At 47.0% G+C, this 25,088-nt stretch overlaps 1 protein-coding gene across 1 annotated transcript in view; it reads right to left on the bottom strand.

Moving 5' to 3' along the window:
* The window catches only part of LOC140732633 (uncharacterized), a 124,551-nt gene that overhangs the window by 72,302 nt on the left and 27,161 nt on the right, over positions 1-25,088 (bottom strand). The window contains exons 3-5 of the mRNA XM_073055329.1: positions 20,738-21,946; positions 9,706-9,849; positions 2,261-2,373 (exon numbers count right to left, since the gene is read on the bottom strand). Coding sequence (XP_072911430.1) covers positions 2,261-2,373; positions 9,706-9,849; positions 20,738-21,946 — 1,466 coding nt within the window. The remainder of the gene's footprint in view (positions 1-2,260; positions 2,374-9,705; positions 9,850-20,737; positions 21,947-25,088) is intronic.

Raw genomic sequence — 25,088 nt, 5'->3', positions numbered from 1 at the left:
GAACCGGAGGAAACATCAGAGGTACATAATGACTACTTCACTACGGAAAAGGATCTTATTGATTGTAGTGATGACTTGCAGCAGACTGAAAAGCTTGAGCGTGTAGATATTAAGAAACAGGATGTGCTGGAGCTTTTGGAAAGCACAAAGTTGGATAAGACACCAGGACTGGACGAAATGGACCCCGTGCTACTGTGGGAAGCGAGTGAGGAGATTGCTGAGCCTCTGGCGATGATCTTGGCATCATTAATGGGGACGGGAGAGTTTCCGGAGGATTGGAAGTTGACGGATGTTGTTGCTTTATTGAACAAAGAGAGTAGAGGATAGCCCAGGAAATTATAGACCAGTGAGTCTTACCTCAGTGGTTGGTAAGTTGATGGAGAAGACCCTGGGAGGAAGGATTTATGAACATTTGGAGAGGTATAACATGATTAGCAGTAGTCAGCATGGCTTTGTCAAGGGCAGGTCGTGCCGTATGAGCCTGATTGAGTTTTTTGAGGATGTGACTAAACATTGATGAAGGAAGAGCAGTAGATGTAGTGTATATGGATTTCAGCAACACATTTGATAAGGTACCCTATGAAAGGCTTACTGAGAAAGTAAGGAGGCATGGGATCCAAGGGGAAATTGCTTTGTGGATCCAGAACTGGCCTGCCCACAGAAGTCAAAGAGTGGTTGTAGACGGGTCATATTCTGCATGGAGGTCGGTAACCAGTGGAGTGTCTCAGGGATCTGTTCTGGGACCCCTACTCTTCGTGATGTTTATAAATGACCAGCATGAGGAAGTGGAAGGATAGGTTAGTAAATTTGCTGATGACACAAAGGTTGGAGGTGTAGTGGATAGTGTGAAGGACTGTCGGAGGTTACAGCGGGACATTGATAGGATGCAAAACTAGGCTGAGAAGTGGCAGATGGAGTTCAAACCAGATAAGTGCGAAGTGGTTCATTTTGGTAGGTCAAATATGATGGCAGAACACAGTATTAATGGTAAGACTCTTGGCAATGTGGAGGATCAGAGGGATCTTGGGGTCCGAGTCCATAGGGCTGCGCAGGTTGACTCTGTAGTTAAGAAGGCATATGGTGTATTGGCCTTCATCAATCGTGGAATTGAATTTAGGAGCCGAGAGGTACTGTTGCAGTTATATAGGACCCTGGTCAGACCCCACTTGGAGTACTGTGCTGAGTTCTGGTCGCCTCACTACAGGAAGGATGGGGAAGCAATAGAAAGGGTGCAGAGGAGATTTACAAGGATGTTGGCTGGATTGGGGAGTATGCCTTATGAGAATAGGTTGAGTGAACTCGGTTTTTTCTCCTTGGAGCGAAGGAGGATGAGAGGTGACCTGATAGACGTGTACAAGATGATGAGAGACATTGATCGTGTGGATAGTCAGAGGCTTTTTCCCAGTGCTGAAATGGTTGCCACAAGAGGACACTGGTGTAAGGAGATATGGAGTAGGTACAGAGGAGATGTCAGGGGTAAGTTTTTTTTACTCAGAGAGTGGTGAGTGCGTGGAATGGGCTGCTGGCAACGGCGGTGGAGGCGGATACGATAGGGTCTATTAAAAGGCTTTTAGATAGGTGCATGGAGCTTCGTAATATAGAGGGCTATAGGTACGCCTAGTAATTTCTGATGTAGGGACATGTTCGGCACAACTTTGTGGGCCGAAGAACCTGTATTGTGCTCTAGGCTTTCTGTGTTTCTATGAACGATATCATTGATTTATTTCTGTTTTCCCCTTCCTCAGCCCTATCATTCTGGTTCCAATCCCCGTGCCGAATTTTGTTTTAACTCTCCCTAACAGCTCTATTAAACCTACCTGCTGGGATATTAGACCCCTTTGGTTCCAGGTGTAACCGGTCCCTTTTCTATAGGTTGTACCTCCCCCAGAATATGCCCCAATGATCCAAGAAGCCGAAGCCCTTCCCCCTACACCAGTCTCTCATCCACGCATTAATATGCCTGATCATGCTATTCATGCTCGCGTTAGCCCGTGGCACAGGCAGAAATCCTCAGATTACTACCCTAGAGGTCATGCTTTTCAGCTTCCTACCCAACTCTCTTAATTCCCTCCACGCCCTCCTCCCTTTTTCTACCGATGCCATAATTACCAACCTGTACCCAAGACTTCTCGTGTTCACCATCGCTCTTCAGAATACTCTGCACCCGATCAGAGACATCCCGTAACCTGGCAGCTGGAAGGCAACACGCCATGCGAGTACCTCTATCAGGCTGGCAGAATGTTCTGTCTGTTCCCCTCACTATGAAAACCGCATTCCACTTCTCCTCTCCCTTCTGCACCACGTAACAAGGTTCAGTGTCAAAGCCGCGATCGCCCTGGTCCACCTCTATCAGGTCGCACCCCACAACAGCATCTAAAACGAGATAACGATTACTGAGAGGGACATCCATAGGAGTGTTCCACTATCTGAACCCTTCCCTTCCCTTCCCTTTCCTTCCCTTCTATTCCCTTCCCTTCCCTTCCCTTCCCTTCCATTCTCTTCCCTTCCCTTCCCTTCCCTTCCCTTCCCTTCCCTTCCCTTCCCTTCCCTTCCCTTCCCTGACCCACATATCTACCTCCTAGCGCCTCCGGGTGACGGACTCGCTGCAGCTGCTATCTATCTCCTGTTCACTTTCGCTAACAAGCTGTAGGTCATCAAGCCGCAGCTCCAGATCCCTCCCGCGGTACTTCAGGCGCTGCATCTCTGTGCACCTAGCGCAGATGTCGCCATCTAGGAGACTGGAAGTCTCCCAGGATTCCCACATCTGACATCAACGGCAAAGCACCAGCCCTGCAGACATGCTCTATTCCTCCAAAAATGCAAGTAAAAAATCGAAGTCCACTTACCCACTTACCTCGCCGAAGCCCGAATGAGCCAAAGCCCTACCACTCTGACTCAGAACACTCCGTCGATGACCGCTCCTTTGATGACTGCTCCGCAAGGCAGTGTGTCTCTCTTATCCCTGAAACTACCCTGCTCTCCAACACACGATTCGTGCTCCATTTTTGAACGATACATACATTTATTTGACTTACTAAGAAAATTTACAACTGGATTTGTGTTTTATCCACGGAGCCGACCGTACAATGTCACCAGATGTTTGATTCCATTTGCAGCTCCCACCTGAATTCCTGAAACCGTGTAGATTGATTGAAGTCTGGGGGCATCAACTGGACGGAACAGGAAATGTAACGGAGGGGGATAATGTTCCGTCAAGACCCAGTAGGGCTGCTCCTTGACGCTGACTTTTTATTCTAACCTCTCTCGTTTACTGTTGTAAAAATCAGCACCCACGCCGTACGAATTGTTGGTCGGGTCCTGGTCCACGATCATTGCAATTTGCGACAGTTTGAATCCACAACATCAGTAGACACAAGATATTAGATGCAACGCTTCTGCAGAGTGGGCATTTTAATTACGAGGAAAATTAACAAGAAAATAAAATCCAGCTTGATGTTAAAAATACAAGTAAATGGAGTACTATTTCCCATACCTGGATCGGGATGAAGTTCCGAACTGATCATTTTCCTGCTCTCACGCCATTTGGTGTTCCCATACTCAAATGGAAACACGTTCAGGTGTTGTGTTTCTTGCGAGTGATGTCAGCCGATGCAACACTCTTTTCTGTGAAATCTAACCCTGGTCCTCCTCCATTCTGATGCGGACTCGGTCCTCTTCTTCTGCACAAGCCGCTGCCGCATCTTGATTCAGTACTTCAGTCATCCCTTCTGCACCACCTGGTTTTACTGCAGTCCGGACCTAATTTCTGCGGTAGGGCCACATGACACTGGAGCATAAATTGTCCATTCTGTCCATCATCTGTTCAGCCATATCATTAAGCTGATGCAATATTCCTCTCAGCCCCAGTCTCCTGCCGTCTCCCCTGATCCCTTCATGACCTGACCAATCAAGAATCTGTCAACTTCTGCCTGGTCGACTGCAGATAAAGCCTTAGTCTCCGTGGCTTTCTATTGCAAAGAATTTCTACTGATTCACCGTTCTCTAGTTAAAGAAATTCTTCCTCATCCCTGTTCTATAAGGAACACCCTGTATTCTGAGGCCGAGTGCTCGTTCTTAGGTTATCACACCAGATCTTCTCTATATCCGCCAGCAAGGCCTTACACCATTCGATTGATTTCAATGAGGTCACCCCTCATTCTTGTGAATTGCAGTGAATAACTACCAGAGCAATCTAACGCTCTGCACATGACAAGTCATTCAATCCTGGAATCATGTATGTGAGCCTCCTTTGAAACCGCTCCATTTTCGGCAAATCGACTGTAAGAGAACGGGCCCAGCACGACTCACAATGTTCCGTGAAGCATCACCAGTGCTTTATGACCTTTCAACATGACGGCTTTTCATCATTCCATCAGGTCTTATATATTAACCCTCTCGACCCCACTCCCAGATTCTCTCTAATCTTTGACAACATTACTCGAAAAAGGGTGGGAAGCATTTTCTTTCACGCCACTGCCGCAATTCTGATGCCATTCCCTCTCAGTAAGACTGGCAAAAGTCTACTTATGTCTCAGACAGTGCAGTTTTAGGCTTCAGCTTTGGAAGGAACCGTGCGCTTTCTGAATGAAAATAAAAGCAGTAGTCACATATTTTGTACTGTTATAACGGAAATCTCAGCTCGCTTTAAATGACACCAGTTTTCCATGTTTCAGGCACATTTCTCTATTTGTCACAGAGATCCCTGGAATGGTCAAGTGAAATAGCAGAAAATTCAACACATCTACATAAAAAAAACATATTCGTTTCACTAAATTCGTTGACCCAGATTACCGGCATTAATCCGAAATTTTGAATACGATTTCTGCCAATGCAGCGATGACGTCAGCGCCCTTTAGTTGTTTCTTACATCACATAATTACATTAACTTTGCTGACTTTACTGAAACCGTAAAACTACTAACATTCGCTCACCTGGCTGCAGGAATATAGGCACCTTTACCAGACATTAAATAAAAAACATTGAAATGTGTTTCAACTTCCGTCAACGCTTACAATTTGATTTACGTTTTACTTACAGAAGTGACCATTTAACGTAACCAGACGCTTGACTCCACCCTTCAGCTCCTCCCTGAATTTGCTCTGTGACAGAGTGTAGATACACGTGTTGGTGCAGGTACAGAGAAACTGCAACATGAATCCAAACTGTTGCAGGATGTATGTCGGGGTATTCAAATATTTGTCTTTGTAAGAGTAATTCTGAATTTGCCAGTTCATAGTATATACAATATAGGGGATAGACAACAATATGAAATTGGCCGATAGAACGAACAACAAAATTATTGACTTTCTCCGTTTCTCCACCTCTGCATCATTCTTTTTCTCTCTGCTGTTCCTGAGCCCCCGGCGAACTCTGTTTGCCGCGATAATATGACTGACTGTTAAAGCATTAAAAAGTAGAATCAAACCGATCGGCAATAATGGTGTAGTGATCGTGTTAAACATCTGATATGCTTTCCACGCTGGTAACGTAAGGTAAACCATTCCGAAAATACATCGCCAGGGTATGTTGTCAATGATACGGTAAGGTTCTGCCGCAAAGTACAATGGAACACACTTCGCACAACTTACTAAACAGACAATCACTATCACAACAGTTGCTGTCCTCTCGGTACAGTATCGCTCCCGCAGCTTTTGACTACAGATCGCAATACAGCGATCGAACGTGAAAGCCACCGTGAGCCAGACAGAACAGTCCATGGTTGCGAGCCCCAGGACAAGCGTCACGGCGCAAACCGGTGTAATGAGCAAAGGAAGGGCGTAAAGATAAATATTATTGATCTCAGAGAGTACAACAGCAATAATAACACCAAGTAAATCAGCTGCTGCCATTCCCACCAGGTAACGGGAGATGCATTTAGAGAGTCCGCACTTTCCCTGAGACAGGGTCACAATCGCCACTAAATTAACTGCAAGGAAACAAAGAAGAGTTAGGTTCATGCGCAGAAACCCTGATGATTTTTACTTCATATGCATGCATAGAAATGTGTTGAATCGGACTGAGTGAACATCAGACATCTGATCCTATGCCGGGTCTGACAGGCTTCGATTCGGAGACAATGTTGTTTCTATGGGCTCCGACACTGTCCTTCGATTGCATGACAACGACGGACACGAGCAATTTTCCAGCTGACGGCAGGTTTTCCAGTGGACGCCTTATTGACCCACTCATCTGGACAGACCCATCGTTGTAGCTAAGAATGCTGAAGTTTTTACATGGTGTGGGAATGAAATGGTCTCATCTTCTGAGAAGGAAATGCTGGACTCCACGCACGTTGCAATATACAAGTGGCAAATAAACTTGAATCTTGTACATTACGATGGAGACGCAACATGATTTTTTTTACCCTCTCATGTTGCGAGAGGGTTGTAAGAATTGAAATAAATCACAAATTATCTAATCTTACCTAAATTAAAACCAGCCAAAGAAGGAAAACTTGGTAAAATAGAAATGTTTCGCACGTCACAGTGGCAATTTCAAAACCATTTCAAAAAATAAGTAGAAAAAGGTATCTGTTTACTTGTGTCAAGACAGAGATGAAAGAACTGTGTGTTGCAGAGTAAAGGGGGAGCTCACAGAGAGATCGATGCTCGAGACTTTGTTTTCGTTTTAGCAAACGCTTGAGTTTCTGTATTGATGCAGAATCAGATTTAGAACAATGTGTGATGGTAAAGATGGAAGGCCGTGTAAGGTAAAATGCTAGAACATCGGCCATATATTCACGCTCAATAAGAAAATAAGAACATAAGAAGTAGGAGCAGGGGTAGGCCACCCGGCCGGTCAGTAAGCTCACGGCTGCTAATATTAACGATCTGACATAAGAAACAAGTGACAATTCTGGAGGAAAAAATAAAATCTGTGGTTAACCCCGAACAGGCTTAAAACACTCATCAGATGAGGCACAAATGCCCCAAGAAGAGAAAACAAAGAGTAGTAGCCAATTCCAGTTACTTATATACTTAAACCTGACCAGGCCTAAACATTCATCAGATAAGGCACCACCTGTAACAAACGTTACAAAAACAAAACACACACATACAGCATTAGCCAGTTCCAGTTACTTACCAGGGATGCCAATCGCTGCTAGCACAGGATAGTAAATACTCGCGATGTGGTAAATTGCTGGATATCCCATTGGGTGGGTTGGTAATCAGTTGAAAATCCTCCATCTGCCGATATCTACTGCTGATTGCTTTGCAAGCTCTTATACAGGAGAGGAAAGTGCACTCCGACAATTAATCATACCACGTGATTAGTCACATCACCGACAGTCCACCGAACAAACACTCCAGGTAAGCTATTTATATGAATTGCGTCATCGTACAATTAAAATCGGTCCCTCGGAAGAATCACTAAATAACAATTATGTTTAAATTTGTTTCAAATGAGAACGTTGAACATTCTTTCTCTATGACACAGAATTCGTGCGTTTCAAATAAATTATTTTTTCGTCTCCATATTTTTACAACGTGCACTATCACTCTCAGATAATTATCAACTGTAGCAATAGGCGAAGCCAATTGAGATTCTGAGGTTAAGGAAGGGCATTTAGTTTGCTTCTTTCGTTCATTGCCCGGTAGGGCAATGTTTATACCTCCTTCTTGCATTCAGATTGGTTTGGTGCCGCAATAATGGTCAGTCCGGATGAGAACTGAGTTGGCAAACGATCAGCTATGTATTTCTAGGCCATTTCCATCACTAAACTGATATGCGGGAGGGGTGTTTCATCAGCAATAAATGTACCGAGTCTATAAATAGATAGTTTCAATACCATTTTTTTTACCTATGTCTGTACTGTTTAACACGAAGTATTCTTATTTCTCCAACAAACATACCGATCTATACCCCCTCTCTCTATTGGCATTTTGTGCCATTTCCTGCAGGTGTGTTATTTCCATACATTTTTCACTGCATTTTGTTCTTTTTTATCTTGCAAATTGTACAGAGCTCTCAGAGAGCCCGTTCTGGGAAGGCGAATGACGTCTAATGGCGGTGATTTATCCACAGGTAATGCGGTCTCCATATTTTCCTTACTGGATTTAAGACACGATAAATTAGAGTTTGATGAACTGATATCCGCCACAACAAAGCTACATAAAATGACAATAACTTACACTCACGCTGTCCCTGTGTGTGGGAAGTCTCCTGCCTTCATGTGATCTCCGATAGATCATGTCGGAATAGTTTTTTCGTCTCCAGTCCCACGTTACTTTATTCCAGAATCTATTACTGATAAATATTTAGTTTTGGAAATCCCACACCTTGATAATATCTACATGAAACACTGCACGGCCAGTTATGTTGTTCCATGAAAGAATAATTTCCTTATATAGTGTCTATGTCGCAGTTTGTACCGAGGAGGTTCCAGTCCGTGTCCAAATGTCCGAGAAGGTTCCATTCCGTGTCCAAGACTCCGAGGAGGTTCCACTCCGTGTCCAACTCCAAGTCGTAGCCCAGGCATGAGTCCTAGTCTCGTCCAGGGCCTGTGTCTTGTCCAGCGTTGTTTCTCCCCCACTTCCCTTGCTTTCGGACACACATGGTCCTTTCCCTAGTACTTCAGCGTCTGTGTCTTGCATTTTGGTCCGTTACCAACTCCCACCGTATGACAGAACGAAACAGCCATACATGGACACAGCAACGCAGACACTGTCCTCTAACTTTCGTCATCCTGGGTTCCCTCTTGATTGAATGCGCAGCACCCCCACCCCCCACCCGCCCAGGTCGTCCTTAGTCCTGAAGAGCCTATTAGGTCGCCCGGAGGCTCTCATAGAGGGGTGGGGGGCGGGAAGGGTGGGTACAGTCATGGTCCGGTCCATGGACTTCAGACTCCGGGTCTTCCGGCTGTCCCCTGTTTCATTTGGGCTAAATCATAGGCACCTGATTCTGGTCTTAGGGCCGGGAATGTAAGTGGCCCTGGGTTCGAGTGCAGGTGTTGGTTCGTCTTGTCAGTATCCTGTCCTCGCCACTGTGGGGTAAGTCATGCCGTCTTTGCCGTTACCCTGCAGTTGTGCCCGTTTCGGGTCCCTGCTGATTGTGGACTCTTAATTGCTTCGCTACCCGGGGCTGCGTTGTGGGTTCGGTCGTTTTCGTGACCAGCTGAGTTGACTGCCGTTTCCGCCACTCTGAGCCAAAGGTACGAATTCTGCCGTTCCCATCCCCAGCTGAGGTTTACTGGTCTGGTTGCCGCTTCTCCGAGCCGAGACTCGAATGGACTGTGGTTGCTTGCCGTTCCGTGTCCAAGTCCAGTCCAAGTCTCTGGCTCCGAGTTAAGTCCATTCCGGGTCAAAGTCTTCGAGGAGGTTCCAGTCCGTGTCCAACTCTCCGAGGAGGTTCCAGGCCATGTCCAAGGCTCTGATGATGTTCCAGTCCATGTCCAAGGATCCGAGAATGTTTAAGTCCGTGTGCAAATCTCCGAGGAGGTTCCAGGCCATGTCCAAGGCTCCGATGATCCAGTCCATGTCCAAGGATCCGAGAATGTTTAAGTCCGTGTGCAACTCTCCGAGGAGGTTCCAGTCCGTGTGCAAGCCTCCGAGGATGTTTCCATTCGGTGTCCAAGTCTCCGAGGAGGTTCAAGTTCGTGTCCAATGCTCCGAGGAGGTTGCACTCCGTGTCCAAGTCCAAGTCGTAGCCCAGGCCCTGAGTTCAAGTCTCGTGTAGGGTCAGTGTCCGTGTCCAGCTATGCCTCACCCCGCTTCTGCTTTGTTCTCACTCGACCAAGACCAAGTCTGAGTTTAATGTCCTCGTCCAGCTCTGGAGTCCCGCATCCTGCCCCCACGTCCAGTCCTGTTACCTTGCCACGTCCAGTTCTCGCCTGGATCTGGAGTCCGAGCCCTAGTCAAGACCCAGTTTCTGGGCCCGTATCCAGTATCTGGCTCGAGTCCTTGTCCAGTTTCCGAGTTCCTAGTACCCGGTTACTAGTTCCTCATCCAGGTCCCACTTTCTTAGTCTAGTCCTAGCCCAGGCCCTGTATCCTACTTTTGTCCAGGGCCTGTGTCTTGTCCAGCGTTGTTTCTCCCCCACTTCCATTGCTTTCTGACACACCTGGTCCTTTCCCTGGTACTTCAGTGTCTGTGTCTTGCATTTGGGTCCTTTTCCAACTCCCACCGTATGACAGAACGAAACAGCCATACATGGACGCAGCAACACAGACACTGTCTTCTAACTTTGGTCATCTTGGGTTCCTTCTTGATTGAATACGCACCCCCTGCCCACCCGCCCAGATCGTCCTTAGTTCTGGAGAGCCTGTTAGGTCGCCCGGAGGCTCTCACAGAGGGGAGTGGGGAGGGTGGGTGCTGTCACGGTCCAGTTCGTGGCCTTCAGACTCCGGGTCTTGCGGCTGTCTCTTGTTTCATTTGTGTTTAATCATAGGCACCTGATTCTCGTCTTGGAGCCGGGAATATAAGTGGCCCTGGGTTCGAGTGTAGGTTAGGGTATGTGTATGTGTGCGATTGGGTGAAGGGATACAGAATGTGAGTCTATCACATACTCCGGAGCAGAAGGTGGCGGTAATGCACCATTAAGCTGGGTGACAACTGCCGTAAAATAAGATGGCGAGACAGAGACTGTAGGTGCTGCTTCGTCTAGTCAGTGTCCTGTCTTCGCCATTGTGGGGTAAATCAGGCCGTCCTTGCCGTTACCCTGCGGCTGGATCGTCCCTTCCATATCCCTGACTGTTACCTCGGCGGTATCCCACGTCAGACCTCCCGGGCGGGACCGGCACCTGAGCAAGTGTAGTTGTGCCCAATTCGGGGATTCGGGTCCCTGTTCATTGTGGACACTTAATTGCTTCGCTACCCGGGGCTGCGTTGTGGATTCGGTCGTTTTCGTGACCAGCTGAGTTGACTGCCGTTTCCGCCACTCTGAGCCAAAGGTACGAATTCTGCCGTTCCCATCCCCAGCTGAGGTTTACTGGTCTGGTTGCCGCTTCTCCGAGCCGAGACTCGAATGGACTGTCGTTGTTTGTCGTTCCGTGTCCAAGACCAGTCCAAGTCTTTGGCTCCGAGTCAAGTCCAGTCCGGGTCAAAGTCTCCGAGGAGGTTCCAGTCCGTGTCCAACTCTCCTAGGAGGTTTCCATTCTGTGTCCAAAGCTCCGATGATGTTCCAGACCGTGTGCAAGGATCCGAGAAGGTTTAAGTCCGTGTGCAACTCTCCGAGGAGGTTCCAGGCCATGCCCAAGGCTCCGATGATGTTCCAGTCCATGTCCAAGGATCCGAGAATGTTTAAGTCCGTGTGCAACTCTCCGAGGAGGTTCCAGTCCGTGTGCAAGTCTCCGAGGATGTTTCCATTCGGTGTCCAAGTCTCCGAGGAGGTTCAAGTTCGTGCCCAATGCTCCGAGGAGGTTGCACTCCGTGTCCAAGTCCAAGTCGTAGCCCAGGCCCTGAGTTCAAGTCTCGTGTAGGGTCAGTGTCCCTGTCCAGCTATGCCTCTCCCCGCTTCTGCTTTGCTCTCCCTCGACCAAGACCAAGTCTGAGCTTCATGTCCTCATCCAGCTCTGGAGTCCCGCATCCTGCCCCCACGTCCAGTTCTGTTACCTTGCCACGTCCAGTCCTCGCCTGGATCCGGAGTCCGAGACCGAGTCAAGACCCAGGTTCCGGGTCCCTGTCCAGTCTCTGGCTCGGAGTCCTTGTATAGGTTCCTAGATTCCTGTTCCTAGTTTCTCGTCCAAGTCCCACTTTCCTAGTCTAGTCCTAGCCCAGGCCCTGTATCCTCGTCTCTTCCAGTGCCTGTGTCTTGTCCAGCGTTGTTTCTCCCCCACTTCCCTTGCTTTCGGACACACATGGTCCTTTCTCTAGTACTTCAGTGTCTGAGTTTTGCATTTGGGTCCGTTCCCAACGCCGACCTGATGACACCCTTACATCCGCCAAAGATCGCATCATTGGTAAACTGGGGCAAACACCAAAGTATTGGCGATATTATTACTGCCTTGGGAGAAGTTTTTTTTAATATAGGAAGGAGATTTGGCAGCGTTAGAGGGGATGGAGAGGAGATTTACTATGATGCTGCCTGGACTTGACGACATGTCCTACAAGGGTAACCTAACTGAGCTGGAACTTTACATTTTGGAGCAAAGGAGGATGAGGGGTGAATTGATGGGGGTGAGAGGCATTGATAGAATTTTACCCAGATACTTTTCCCATTCCCGAAATGGTGAATGCCAAAGGGAATTATTTTGAGGTGATTGGAAGGAGGTATAAAGGGGGGTGTTGTGATGGAAAATAACTGGTTCTTTGAGTCTCAACAGTAGAGGCCTGGACACACACAGTTTTAATAATAAGGAATTTATTCACAAGGGGAAGTCGGGTCAACACAAGCAACTACAATATACAGGAAGTGGTGTGGGGACAGGGTACGGTTACACAAACAAAGAACAAGGGAAAAGCACTACAACAGCTATCCCCCTTGACCTTGGATAGCCGCGGCTCCCTTATCAGGACAAACGATAGACCTTCCCAAGCATAAATCAATGCACTTACCTTCAATGAGGTGGTCTGTAAGAGAGGGTGAGCCAAGGACAAGTCTCACCTTTTAAAGCATGGGGCTGGGCGAGATAATCCAATTAAGGTGACCAATAATTTAGGTGTGCATTGATTAGTTGGGAGGGACCAAATGTTGATTGGCATGTGGTGTGTCCTCCGACCAGCCAGGTGGCAGTGCATCTGTCACGTGGCCGGTATCTCTGGATACAGGGGGTTGTCAATAGACAATAGACAATAGGTGCAGAAGTAGACTATTCGGCCCATCGAGCCTGCACCGCCATTTTGAGATCATGGCTGATCATCTACTATCAATACCCGGTTCCTACCTTGTCCCCATATCCCTTGATTCCCCTATCCATAAGATACCAATCTAGCTCCTTCTTGAAAGCATCCAGAGAATTGGCCTCCACTGCCTTCCGAGGCAGTGCATTCCAGACCCCCACAACTCTCTGGGAGAAGAAGTTTTTCCTTAACTCTGTCCTAAATGACCTACCCCTTATTCTCAAACCATGCCCTCTGGTACTGGACTGTCCCAGCATCTGGAACATATTTCCTGCCTCGATCTTGTCCAATCCCTTAATAATCTTATATGTTGCAATCAGATCCCCTCTCAATCTCCTTAATTCCAGCGTGTACAAGCCCAGTCTCTCTAACCTCTCTGCGTAAGACAGTCCGGACATCCCAGGAATTAACCTCTTGAATCTACGCTGCACTTCCTCTACAGCCAGGATGTCCTTCCTTAACCCTGGAGACCAAAACTGTACACAATACTCCAGGTGTGGTCTCGCCAGGGCTCTGTACAAATGCAAGAGGATTTCCTTGCTCTTGTACTCAATTCCCTTTGTAATAAAGGCCAACATTCCATTAGCCTTCTTCACTGCCTGCTGCACTTGCTCATTCACCTTCAGTCACTGATGAACAAGGACTCCTAGATCTCTTTGTATTTCTCCCTTACCTAACTCTACACCGTTCAGATAATAATCTGCCTTCCTGTTCTTACTCCCAAAGTGGATAACCTCACACTTATTCACATTAAACGTCATCTGCCAAGTATCTGCCCACTCACCCAGCCTATCCAAGTCACCCTGAATTCCCTTAACATCCTCATCACATGTCACATTGCCACTGTCAGAGAAAAAGAAAGCAGTGTATGCAGAATGGTGGCTACGCCCCTGAGAGGGGCGTTTGGGGTATTTACTATACTCTCAACATGCAAATAGATGGTAGCAAAGTGGATGGCGATGTAAGAGTGATCCGTTTCTGTGCTGTTATGATCATTCTATTTTTCAGTTGTTTGCGAAGTTTCTGAAGGAAGGAAAATGGAAGCATGCATTGTGGTGGTGTCTTTCCCGCATTATTTTTAAATCTAGATTTTTGTTTACTTGTTTCATTTGCCCATGTGGAATTTACGTTAAGGTGTTGGAAATACACTGACTTTGAATTTCGGGTTCAAGTGGAAAATTGTTTTCAAGTAAGCATCGTATTTCTCTTCCAAAATAATAATGAGCATACCTGTCATCTGTGTGTTTAAATATTTGAATTATTCTATAGACGTGTATTTTTAGTAAAATAATAGATTCATAAAATGCATGACGTTACCTACACCGGTCCATTTAGCCTTTCAGCTTGTAGTTAATAAGACGCAGAGGATTAGATTCCAGCCACTTAATGTGAGCTCTTCTGACTGTGCTTTCTTTTAATCTCAAGCTACTCCAAACCTGACTCTACGCAGATATCTTCCCAAACTGGAGAATAAAGTATAAAATAGGTGTTCTGAATGAATTGGGACCAGTTACCTTTGGGCTGCTGAGAAAAGCGTCCGTGACAGCCCCACTTACTTATGTTTCAGGGTATATCGACCCCCAAGATCGAATAATTCTCCGGCTCCCAGCTGGAGGATGCGCCCCCTTGTAAAAAAAAATGTGAAAAATCCACTGCCCACACACATCTGAAAGGAACTTTCTATGTGTAGGACAAATATATGATTTTGTTTTTAACCGCTTGGCATCTCCTAATGCTTAATGAAAATATAACGTTAGTTGGTGTTTAGTTCATCGGTTTCTCGGCTGGAATTCAATACCTAAAGTAGTCCACATCAGTCTTTGTCCTGGTTTCTGCGAGTTGCTTTTATGTCTCCCCTCTCGCTGTGAGACGTCGACACCTCTGTTTCCCTTATTAGGGAGCGAGGGGGCCTGTGGTATCTCGATTTACCAGGTGAACGAGTAGTCATTGGGGTACCGCAAGCTTGCAGCACACTTGAGTGCTCGGTGGGGGGCGCAAGTGCGTTTTTGCTGGTGGTGGGGGAGGACGTTGCCTTGCCGTCTCTTGTGCGTGGGGGGAGGGGCTGGGAGGTGCTTTATGTCTCAAACTTTTAACTGTCATTCATTCCTTGGAGCACTCCTCCGTTTTCGTGGATGTCTGTGAAGAAAAAGCATTTCAGGATGTACATTGTATACGTTTCTCTGACATGCAATGCACCTATTGAACCAATCAAAATGTCGAGATGGGAAGTGCAATATAACTGAGCTCAGTCTTGTGACAGAGTGTCACGACTCAATTTGATAAATATTTGGGTCACATCCTCACGCTCTATCCGTGAATCCCAATGGGAGAAGTACAGACCATCAAGGAAGCGGTTCCATGTCCTAAGGACGATTTAAGGGAAGTAGAAATCGTCGGGGGAAGCATCAAAACGTCAGCCTCGAGAAGGAGTCTGACTGTGTCTTGTCGCGACATTACCATCACCGTTAAGTTTTCGGTTCCGTCCTCTTGACTTCCCCATACTCCAAACTATCTACGCGGTGACACAAAGGAAATTCAGGGAGGTATGGAAGCATGGAGTCAAACATCTGGCGACATTATATGGTCGGCTCTGTAAATTAAATACAAACCAAATTGACGGTTTTGTTAGTGGTTCAAATAAAGTTCTGTATCATTCATATCTCTATTAAACACGCCACCTATTCACGTAGCCTGGTGGGTGAAGGTCAGATTGCGATTCGGAATCTGAATCATGTTTATTATCACTGGCATAGTTTGTGAAATGTGTCGTTCAGTGGCAGCAATACTTTCAGTGCATAACAATAAAAACAGTAGATTATTACGTACATATATCAGCTCAAATTTCATTATTTGAGCAGAAAGGAAAAATATTGTCAAAATAAAGGAAGTCTGCAGATGCTGGATATCTGGGCAACACCGACAAAATGAGTCCATGGATGGAATTATCAGAATGGGAGTGTGTAATGAAATTAACATGCCAGCAGAGTGGTGCTCCGTCCACCAGAACAAGCGAGATTTCCCAGAGGCCTCATATTTTAATTCCACTTCCCATTCCCATTCCAATATGTCCATCCAATCTCCTTCACTGTCGGGATAAAGCCATGCAACACTTTATATTCTAGCTGGGTCGCCTCCAACCAGTAATGCTTTCACATCCTTCACCATTTCCCATCCCCTAATCCCTTTATCAAATTATCTTATTGCCCGCCCATTGCCTCCCTCTGATGCTCCTCACTGCTCCCTTTTTTCTTTCATCCATCCATCTTCTATCTCTGTCACCAATCAACTTCCTTGCCATTTGCATCATCCCTCCCTCTCCCGGTTTCACCTATCGCCTGGCGTTTCTCTCTCCCCTCCTCCCACCATCCCAAGCCCCCCCCCTTGAGTGTTTTCTTTTCCTTCAGCTCTACCGAAAGGTTACGGCCCAAAACATTGACTGTAGTTTTTCCTTAGATGCTTCCTAGTCTGCTGAGTTCCACAAAGAAAATATTGATTCCCTGTCCATTTAGGAATCTGCTGATGGATGGGAAATCCGGTTGCTGAGACAATGGGTATGTGTTATTTAGTTCATCTGAAGTACTGCCTACTTCCATTGACCTAATTAATGTTTTCATTTTGGGAGCGGGAGAAGATATTGTTTCATCTACGAATTACCCGGCACCAGTGAAGAGATCTTTGTTGGAAATCTTCGGACCATTTTGTCGGCAACTCAATTTTGCAGCTCTACGCTGCAACAGGTAGATGCCGCACCATTCACTCCTGCAAGATGCTGCTTGGCAAACTGCAGAGGGTCCAATGAAGATCTCAACTGCGGTCAACACCAGCCTCTCCAGCACCTTCGTCAAGGAAGATGTTAGGACAATTGGTCTGCAGTTATTAAGTCATGTTTGTGTCACCTTCTTGGGTAGAGGAACCAGGCAGGAAATCTTCCACAGCACCGGTATCTTTTCCTGACTCAGACTCAGATCATAAAGGTGCTGCAAGATACCAGACAGCTGTCTCGGACAGGCCTTCAGTACCCTGGGGCTGATACCGTCTGGGACCAACAGCCTTGCCTTGATGTAGAGTCTCCAGTATCTCCTCAGATTGACCTGTAGTCACAGTCGACAGTGCGGGTGGGGAGGGGAGGGTGATCATACCCTTGGAGAAAGGATGCTTCAAGGTAACGGTCTGGAAAGACAACACACCGGGGGGGGGGGGGGGGGAATCCTCAGAGGGAGGAAGAGTGTGTGGTTTTGGCAAGAGGTGGGGCAGAGAACAGCAGGAGATCCCGAGCTGAACCTGTTCTGAAAAACAATTTCGATACGTTGGCCCTGTCCAGGCAGCCCTCGATCTTCCTCTCCTTAACCTTGAAGCCAATGATCTGCTTCTTGCCTGACCACACATCCCTTATGCTACTCTGCTGGAGCTTGTACTCCAGCTTCCTCTTGTAGGAAGCTTCGCACGTCCTCAGCCCTACCCTCAGTTCAGTCTGTACTCGCCTCATGACTTGTCTGTCTCCACACCTGAAGGCTTTCCACTTCTTATTTAAAAGTTCTTTCAGCTCACTGGTGATCCAGAATGCACCCTGTCCTTGAACTAGTGTTTGAAGGAGTGAATGTAATAGCTTGTGTTTTTTCTGGACAAAGCTATTACCAGCTCTTGTGCAGTGCTAGCTTCCCTTGCTGCAGTAAAAATAATCATGATTGATACAGTCTGAGTTAATTGTTGGTAAAAAGACGAAATTAAAGGTGCTTGACACCACCTCCTACACAGACACCCAATCTTACCTGCAGCTGCACCTTCCTCGCCATGGCTTCATCTTCTCACCACTACACCACAAGTCATGGGAAATGAAATAGCCATTCAATCCATTGAGTCTTCTTCACCATTCAAATACAGCCATTGGATTTTCCTGCAAACTCCACACTACTTATTGATCAATAACCCACTATTTACATACTTAAAGCCCGTTACAGCACTGGTGCCTGGGGCAGGAATGAACAGGTTCTCCAGGATGTGTTTGGATTAGTGGCATGAGCGACAGTGTAAGTAGTGTTGGGACAAACTTGGGCTGTTTTCTCTGGATTGGAGGAGGCTCAGGGTGAGAGATCTTGATGGAGTAGATAGCTACCATTTTTAACCTTCTGCATCAAGGAACTGTGAAATGCATTGCCATGGACAGCTCAGAGGCCAAGTCACTGGGTTTATTTAAAACAGAGATTGATCAGTGATAGATTAGTAAAGGTGTCAAAGGTGATGGGGAGAAAGCAGGAGAATAGGGTTGAGAAGTAAAATAAAAGACACTGTGACAGGGACAGAAGGAGGAAACCTTAGACTGAGACGTGTCGAGCACAGACAGATGGGACAGACTCCGATAGGGGTTCTTGTCTGGCTCAGAGCAGTGGAGCTGAGCACCGGTTCATTTTCCACTCTCAGACCTTCACAGAGACCATTTCTCATCAGTACATTTCACAAACAATACATTTCAAAGTTCAAGTTCAACGTAAATTTATTATCAAAGTGTGTTAACCAGGTGTTATCGAACAATTCACAAAAACATTGGCACGGTAACTCAATGCCCAACCCCAGCCTGTGATAGGGATTGGGACCAATTCCAGAGGAGCAGGATTGAGTTTGGGACTTTGTGAAGGAGCCATGACTCCATCTTCCTCATTCCTCTTTTCACCTCACTCCACTGCATGTTTGCGTGTGTGAAAGAGAAATGCCTGCCCACTCACACTCTATGAATGATGTCCTCTCTCCCCAACACACTCACACTCCACCATACACAGCAATCCTCAACAGCTCAGAAGGTCCAAAAACCTTCTGCCCTCCCTGCTGCACCAACTCCTTACCGTGTTAAACGGTATATTCTTCCTATTCCAGGCACCTGGCACAGATGGCAGTCCTGAGATCACAGCCCTGGACGAGCAGCCATTTAATTTAGTACCTCACTCCCTGAACTCCCTTTGCAGAACCTCGTTACCCTACCAGCCCATGTCGTTGGTACCCACATGGATCACGACCTTCACTGTTCACCCTCCGTAGGAATGCTGCACTGGACCCGAGATGTCGCAGATGCTAGCGCGCAGGGGGCAACATATCATCCCGAAATCCCATTCTCACCCACAGAACATCCAGTCAGTTCCCTTAGCTGACGAATCACCTATGAGCACAGTTCGCCTCTTCGCTAAGCTTCCCTTCTCAGTCTCAGAGCCAGACTAAGTGCCAGAGACCCTATTGCTGTGACTTTCCTTTACTAGGTCATCCCACCGTCCCCAACAGGATCTGAAGTGTTATATGTGTTCTTCAGGGGGATGACACAGGGGTAGACTGCACTCTCTGTTTCCCCCTTTCCCCTTCCTGACTGTCACCCAGTTTCCTGTGACGTGCAACTACCTCTCTGTATGTCCTACCTATCACCCCTTCAGCCTCCCGAATGAACTGCAGTTCATCCAGTTCCAGCTCCCACTCCTTAATGTGGATTGTTCGGAACTGCAGCTGGATGCCCCTCACAGGTGTAGTTATCAGGGCCACGGGGGTGGGGGGGGGTCCCCTGCCTTCCCACATCCCGCCAGAGGAGCTTTCCACTAGCCTGCCAGGCATCTCCACTGTTCTAAATGGGCAAATGTAAAGAAGGGGGCAAAAAATTCTACATCCAGCATAATTTTGTCTTCTCCAATTGAATGCTCTCCTCATTGAAACCTCAAAGAGGTAAAGCCTCAAAGTCTCTGCTCCAACTCTGCCCACTCCAGCAATGACTGCTCCACCTGCCCCTGCCTAACTTTAATATCTTCTTGATAATCAATCCTGAATGCTGATTGGCCACTGCTGAAATCTCAAAAATAACCTGCCCTCAACCATTGCCTTTAATACTCGATTGGTGAAACTGAATGAATTACGTCCTCTCAAGCTTCTGATCTCTCTGATTAATGATGGGTCAAAGCTCGGTAGGGGGACACAAGGATGAATGACTGATTGAAACCCACCCCACATTCAGAGCAGGTGACCACCCTCACCAGTGTGAACCCACCACTATCTCTGCAGTGTGGATAAGTGTGTGAATGCCTCCCACAGTCAGAGCAGGTGACCACCCTCACCAGTGTGAACCCACCACTGTCTCTGCAGCGTGGATAAGTGTGTGAATGCCTTCCCACAGTCTGAGCAGGTGACCACCCTCCCCACAGTGTGAACCCACCACTGTCTCTGCAGCGTGGATAAGTGTGTGAATGCCTCCCACATTCAGAGCAGGTGACCACCCTCACCAGTGTGAACCCACCACTGTCTCTGCAGCGTGGATAAGTGTGTGAATGCCTTCCCACAGTCTGAGCAGGTGACCACCCTCCCCACAGTGTGAACCCACCACTGTCTCTGCAGCGTGGATAAGTGTGTGAATGATTTCCCACAGTCTGAGCAGGTGACCACCCTCCCCACACTGTGAACCCACCACTGTCTCTGCAGTGTGGATAAGTGTGTGAATGATTTCCCACAGTCTGAGCAGGTGACCACCCTCCCCACAGTGTGAACCCACCACTGTCTCTGCAGCGTGGATAAGTGTGTGAATGCCTCCCACAGTCAGAGCAGGTGACCACCCTCCCCACAGTGTGAACCCACCACTGTCTCTGCAGCGTGGATAAGTGTGTGAATGCCTCCCACAGTCTGAGCAGGTCAACATCCTCTCACTGCTGAAAACAGTCTGGTGTGTCGGTCGGTGGATGAAAGTGTGAATTCGTTCCCACAGTCAGAGCAGATGAGTTCACAGTGTGAACTTGTTGATGTTCTTTCAATTGAGATGTCTGAGTGAATCGTTTCCCACACTCAGAACAAGTGAGGGGCATCCCACAGTATGAATTTTCTGATGTACTTTAAAGTCCGATAACCAAGTTAATTCTTTCCCACAATCAGAGCATGTGAACGGTTCTGTTCCCATGTGAACGAAGTGATGTTTCTTGAGTTTCGCTGAGTGAATTACCTCCTACGTTCAGAGGATCTGAATGGCCTCTTCTCAGAGTGAAGTTGTTGATGTACCTTCAGTTGAGATGACCAAGTGAATCCCTTTCCACAGTCCGAGCAGGTGAACGGCCGCTCCCCAGTGTGGACTCGCTGATGCAACTTCAGGTGGGATGACCGAGTGAATCCCTTCCCACATTCAGAGCAGGTGAACGGCCTCTCCCCAGTGTGAAGTTGTTGATGTACCTTCAGTTGAGATGACCAACTGAATCCCTTCCCACAGTCTGAGCAGGTGAACGGCTTCTCCCCAGTGTGGACTCGCTGATGCTCCTTCAGTTTAGCTGACTGAGTGAATCGTTTCCCACATTCAGAGCATGTAAATGGCTTCTCTCCAGTGTGAACTCGCCGATGTACCTTCAGTTGAGATGAATAAGTGAAATCCTTCCCACATTCAGAGCAGGTGAATGGCTTCTCCCCAGTGTGAACTCGCTGATGCAACTTCAGGTGAGATGACCGAGCGAATCCCTTCCCACAGTCTGAGCAGGTGAACGGCCACTGCCGAGAGTGAACTAGCTTGTGCGTCAGTAGTTGATGTGACTGAGTGAATCCCTTCCCACAGTCCGAGCAGGTGAACGGCTTCCCCGTGTGAACTAACCGATGTTCTTTCAGTTGAGCTGACTGAGTGAATCGCTTCCCACATTCAGAGCATGTGAACGGCTTCTCACCAGTGTGAATTCTACAGTGATTCACAAGGGTGGATGACCGAGCAAATCCCTTTCCACATTCAGAGCAGCGAAATGGCCACTCTCCAGTGTGAACAAGCTGGTGAGTCAGTAGGCAATTTGACTGACTGAATCCCTTCCCACAGTCTGAGCAGGTGAATGGCCTCTCCCCAGTGTGAACCCGCTGGTGTCTCTGTAGTGTGGACGAGTAAGTGAATCGCTTCCCACAGGCTGAGCAGGTGAACGGCATCTTTTCAGTGTGAACTCGCTGGTGTTCTTTCAGTTGAGCTGACTGAGTGAACCCTTTCCCACATACAGAGCAGGCGAATGGCCTCCCCCCAGTGTGAACTCGCTGGTGTCTCTGCAGTGTGCATGACTGAGTGAATCTCTTCCCACAGTCTGAGCAGGTGAATGGCCTCTCCCCAGTGTGAACTCGCTGGTGTCTATGTAGGGTGGATGAGCGAGTGAATTCCTTCCCACAGTCTGAGCAGGTGAACGACATCTTCTCAGAGTGAACTCACTGGTGTTCATTCACTTGAGATGATTGAGTGAATCCTTTCCCACAAAGAGCAGGTGAATGGCTTATCCCCGGTGTGAACCCGCTGCTGTCACTGTGGCGTGGGTGAACGCCTTCTGACCGTCTGAGCAGGTCAGCGTCCTCTCACTGGTGAATTTTCTGCTATACCTTGAGCACCAATAACAGAATGGCTTCCCGCTTGCAGAACAGGTGGAGCATCGCACTATGGTGTGAACTTGCTGATGTATCTTCAGGCTGGATGGCTGAGTAGATCCCCTCCCTCACACAGAGCGGGTGAATGGCCTCTCCCCACTGTGAATTCACTGGCCTGTCTGTGAGTAGGCTGTGAGTGAATCCCTTCCCACACTGAGAGGAGAATGATAACTCACTTCGATCAATTCTCTGGCAATTCAGAAAGTCAGACGTTTGAATCCCTTGTGCAGTCAATGCAGTTGAAGAACTGATCTCCAGTGAACAAATGGTGGTGTGTTCTCAGCACCCCGGTTCCAGTGGACAATACTGAGATACAACACAATTCTTCATTTCAGAAGCAAAATACATTTCCAGATGGAATAAGATAATTCGTTGTTTCCAAGGATTGAAAACCAATGTGTTGGTGTTGCAAGGAAAATATTTGCTCACTCCTTAAATATGGGCAGAGACAGCAAAACTGACATGTTGTTTTTGAGATTCCGGTACACAAGTGTTCTGCAATTTCAAACCTGCAAAAATATTTGCAAAAGACATCAATGGGTGAAGGACAGTACTTCAGGTGAGATTTTAGTTTGCGGTGATAACATAAGAACATAAGACATAGGAGCAAGAGTAGGCCATCTGGCCCTTTGAGCCTGTTCCTCCATTTCATAAGATCATGGCTGATCCGGCCATTGACTCATCTCCACCTCCCTGCCTTTTCCCCATAACCCCTAACTCCCCTACTATGCAAAAATCTATCCAACCTTGTTTGAAATACATTTACTGAGGTAGCCTCCACTGCTTCATTGGACAGAGAAATCCACAGATTCACCACCCTCAGAGAAAAGCAGTTCCTCCTCATCTCCATCCCAAATCCCCTGAATCCTGAGGCAATATCCTTCAGTTCTAGCCTCTCCTACCAGTGGAAACAACTCTCTTGCCTCTGTCATAATTTTACATGTTTCCGTAAGATCTCCTCTCAATATGTGCTCTGGCATCACAACTTTACCCAGTTCAACTCGCTGGAGAAACTCAAGTTCAGATATACCCCAGGATACCGAGGGAGGAGATTGCTGAGCCTCTGGCCATAAGCTTAGTATCATCAATCAGGAAGGGATTGCTACCAGAGGATTGGAAGACATTGTTCCATTGTTCAAGAAATGGAATAGAGGTAACCCAGGAAATTATAGACCAGTGAGTCTTGCCTCAGTGGTGTGAAAGTTGTTTGAGAAGATCCTGAGAAGCTGGACTTATGAGAATTAGGAGAGACATAATCTGTCAGTCAGCATGGCTTTGTCAAGGGCAGGTCTTGCCTTACGAGCATGTTTGAATCCTTTGAGGATGTAACAAGACACACTGATGAAGGTAAAGCATTGGACGTAGGGTACATGGTTCAGTAAGACTTTTGATAAATTTCCTCATGCAAGGCTCATTCAGAAAGGACTGAGGTAAGGATCCAAGTAGACCTTGCTTTCAAATCCAGAATTAGCTTGCCCACAGAAGCCAAAAGGTGGTTGTAGATGGTTTGTGTACTACACAGAGGACGGTAACCAGTGGTGTTCCACAGGGATATGTTCTGGGACCCCTCCTCTTTGTGATATTTTAAAATGACCTTGAGAGGAAATAGAAGGGTGAGTTTGTAATGTTGCTGATGACACAAAAGTGGTGGTTTTGTGGATAGTCTAGACGGTTGTCAGAGGGGAGCACGACAGCAATAGGATGCAGAACTGGGCTGAGAAGTGGTAAATGTTCAACCCAGTGGTTCATTTTGGTAGGTCAAAGTTGAAGACAGAATACAAATTAGGATTCTTGGCAGTTTGGAGGATCAGCGAGATCTCGGTGTTCATGTTAATAGTACACGCAAAGCTGCTGCGCAGTTTTACACTGTTGTTAATAAGGCCTTCATCAACCATGGTACTGAGTTCAAAGCCATAAGGTAACGTTACAGCTATATAAGGCCTAAGTTTGACACCACTTTTAGTACTGTGTTCAATTCTGGTCTCCTCACTACAGGAAGGATGTGGATAATCTAGAAAGTGTGCACAGCAGATTTACAAGGATGTTGCGTGGATTGGAGAGCATGCCTTAGGAGAATATGTCGGGTGAACTTTGGAGTGACGGAAGACAAAAGGTGACCTGATAGAGGCCAATCAGATGATCCTGTGGATAGTCAGAGGCTTCTTCCCAAGACTGAATTGCCTAACGTGAGGGGGCATAGATTTAATGGGCTTGGAAGTAGTTACAAGGGGGATGTCAGAGGTATGTTTTTCACACAGAGTGGTGGGTGTGGGGAATGCACTGTGAAGGTGGCAGAGGGGTACAATAGGGCCTTTTAAGAGACTCTTAGATAGGTACATGGAGCTTAGAAAAATAGAGGGTTATGTGGTCGGGAAATTTCACAATTAGGTCGTACAGTCTGCACAACATTGTGGGCCGAAGGGTGTGTAATGTACTGTAGATTTCTATATTAACTCCACATTTTTTAACAAGGCAAGGGCCAGGCATCCTGAGTGACCATCAAATTCACTGACTATATTCCTGTCTGTATGAACATGGGTTATTTCTGCCTGTGATTTGGCTCAATTTGTCTCTGTCCTTTAGGATTATTTCAACTTCTGGTCATGTTCCACAACACTACAAAGAGCCTTTGTTACTGCATGTATGATCCTGGAGATTTTCTAATTACTCAAATTCCCTCCACCCAGCTGATTAGCAGTAATGAACCCATCAATGGCAATGCCAATGAACATGAAGGGAGGGCATTGTTTATTCTCATTGGAGTATGGCATTTTTGTGATGTGAAAGACACAAGTCACTTGTCATCGAGGACAAGAGAGTTTCATATCATTATCTACCCGGAGAGAAGTAAAGCAGATGGAAGTATGTTTTTTTTCCCCACACAGCACTAATTGACATTTTTACTGACTGGAAGGTAGACTCTTTATC

The sequence above is a fragment of the Hemitrygon akajei genome, chromosome 9 (assembly GCF_048418815.1).
Source record: "Hemitrygon akajei chromosome 9, sHemAka1.3, whole genome shotgun sequence".
In the NCBI taxonomy this organism is placed as follows: Eukaryota; Metazoa; Chordata; class Chondrichthyes; order Myliobatiformes; family Dasyatidae; genus Hemitrygon; species Hemitrygon akajei.
Note: the sequence above shows the minus strand (reverse complement) of the source record. Positions and strands in the feature narration are given on the sequence as shown.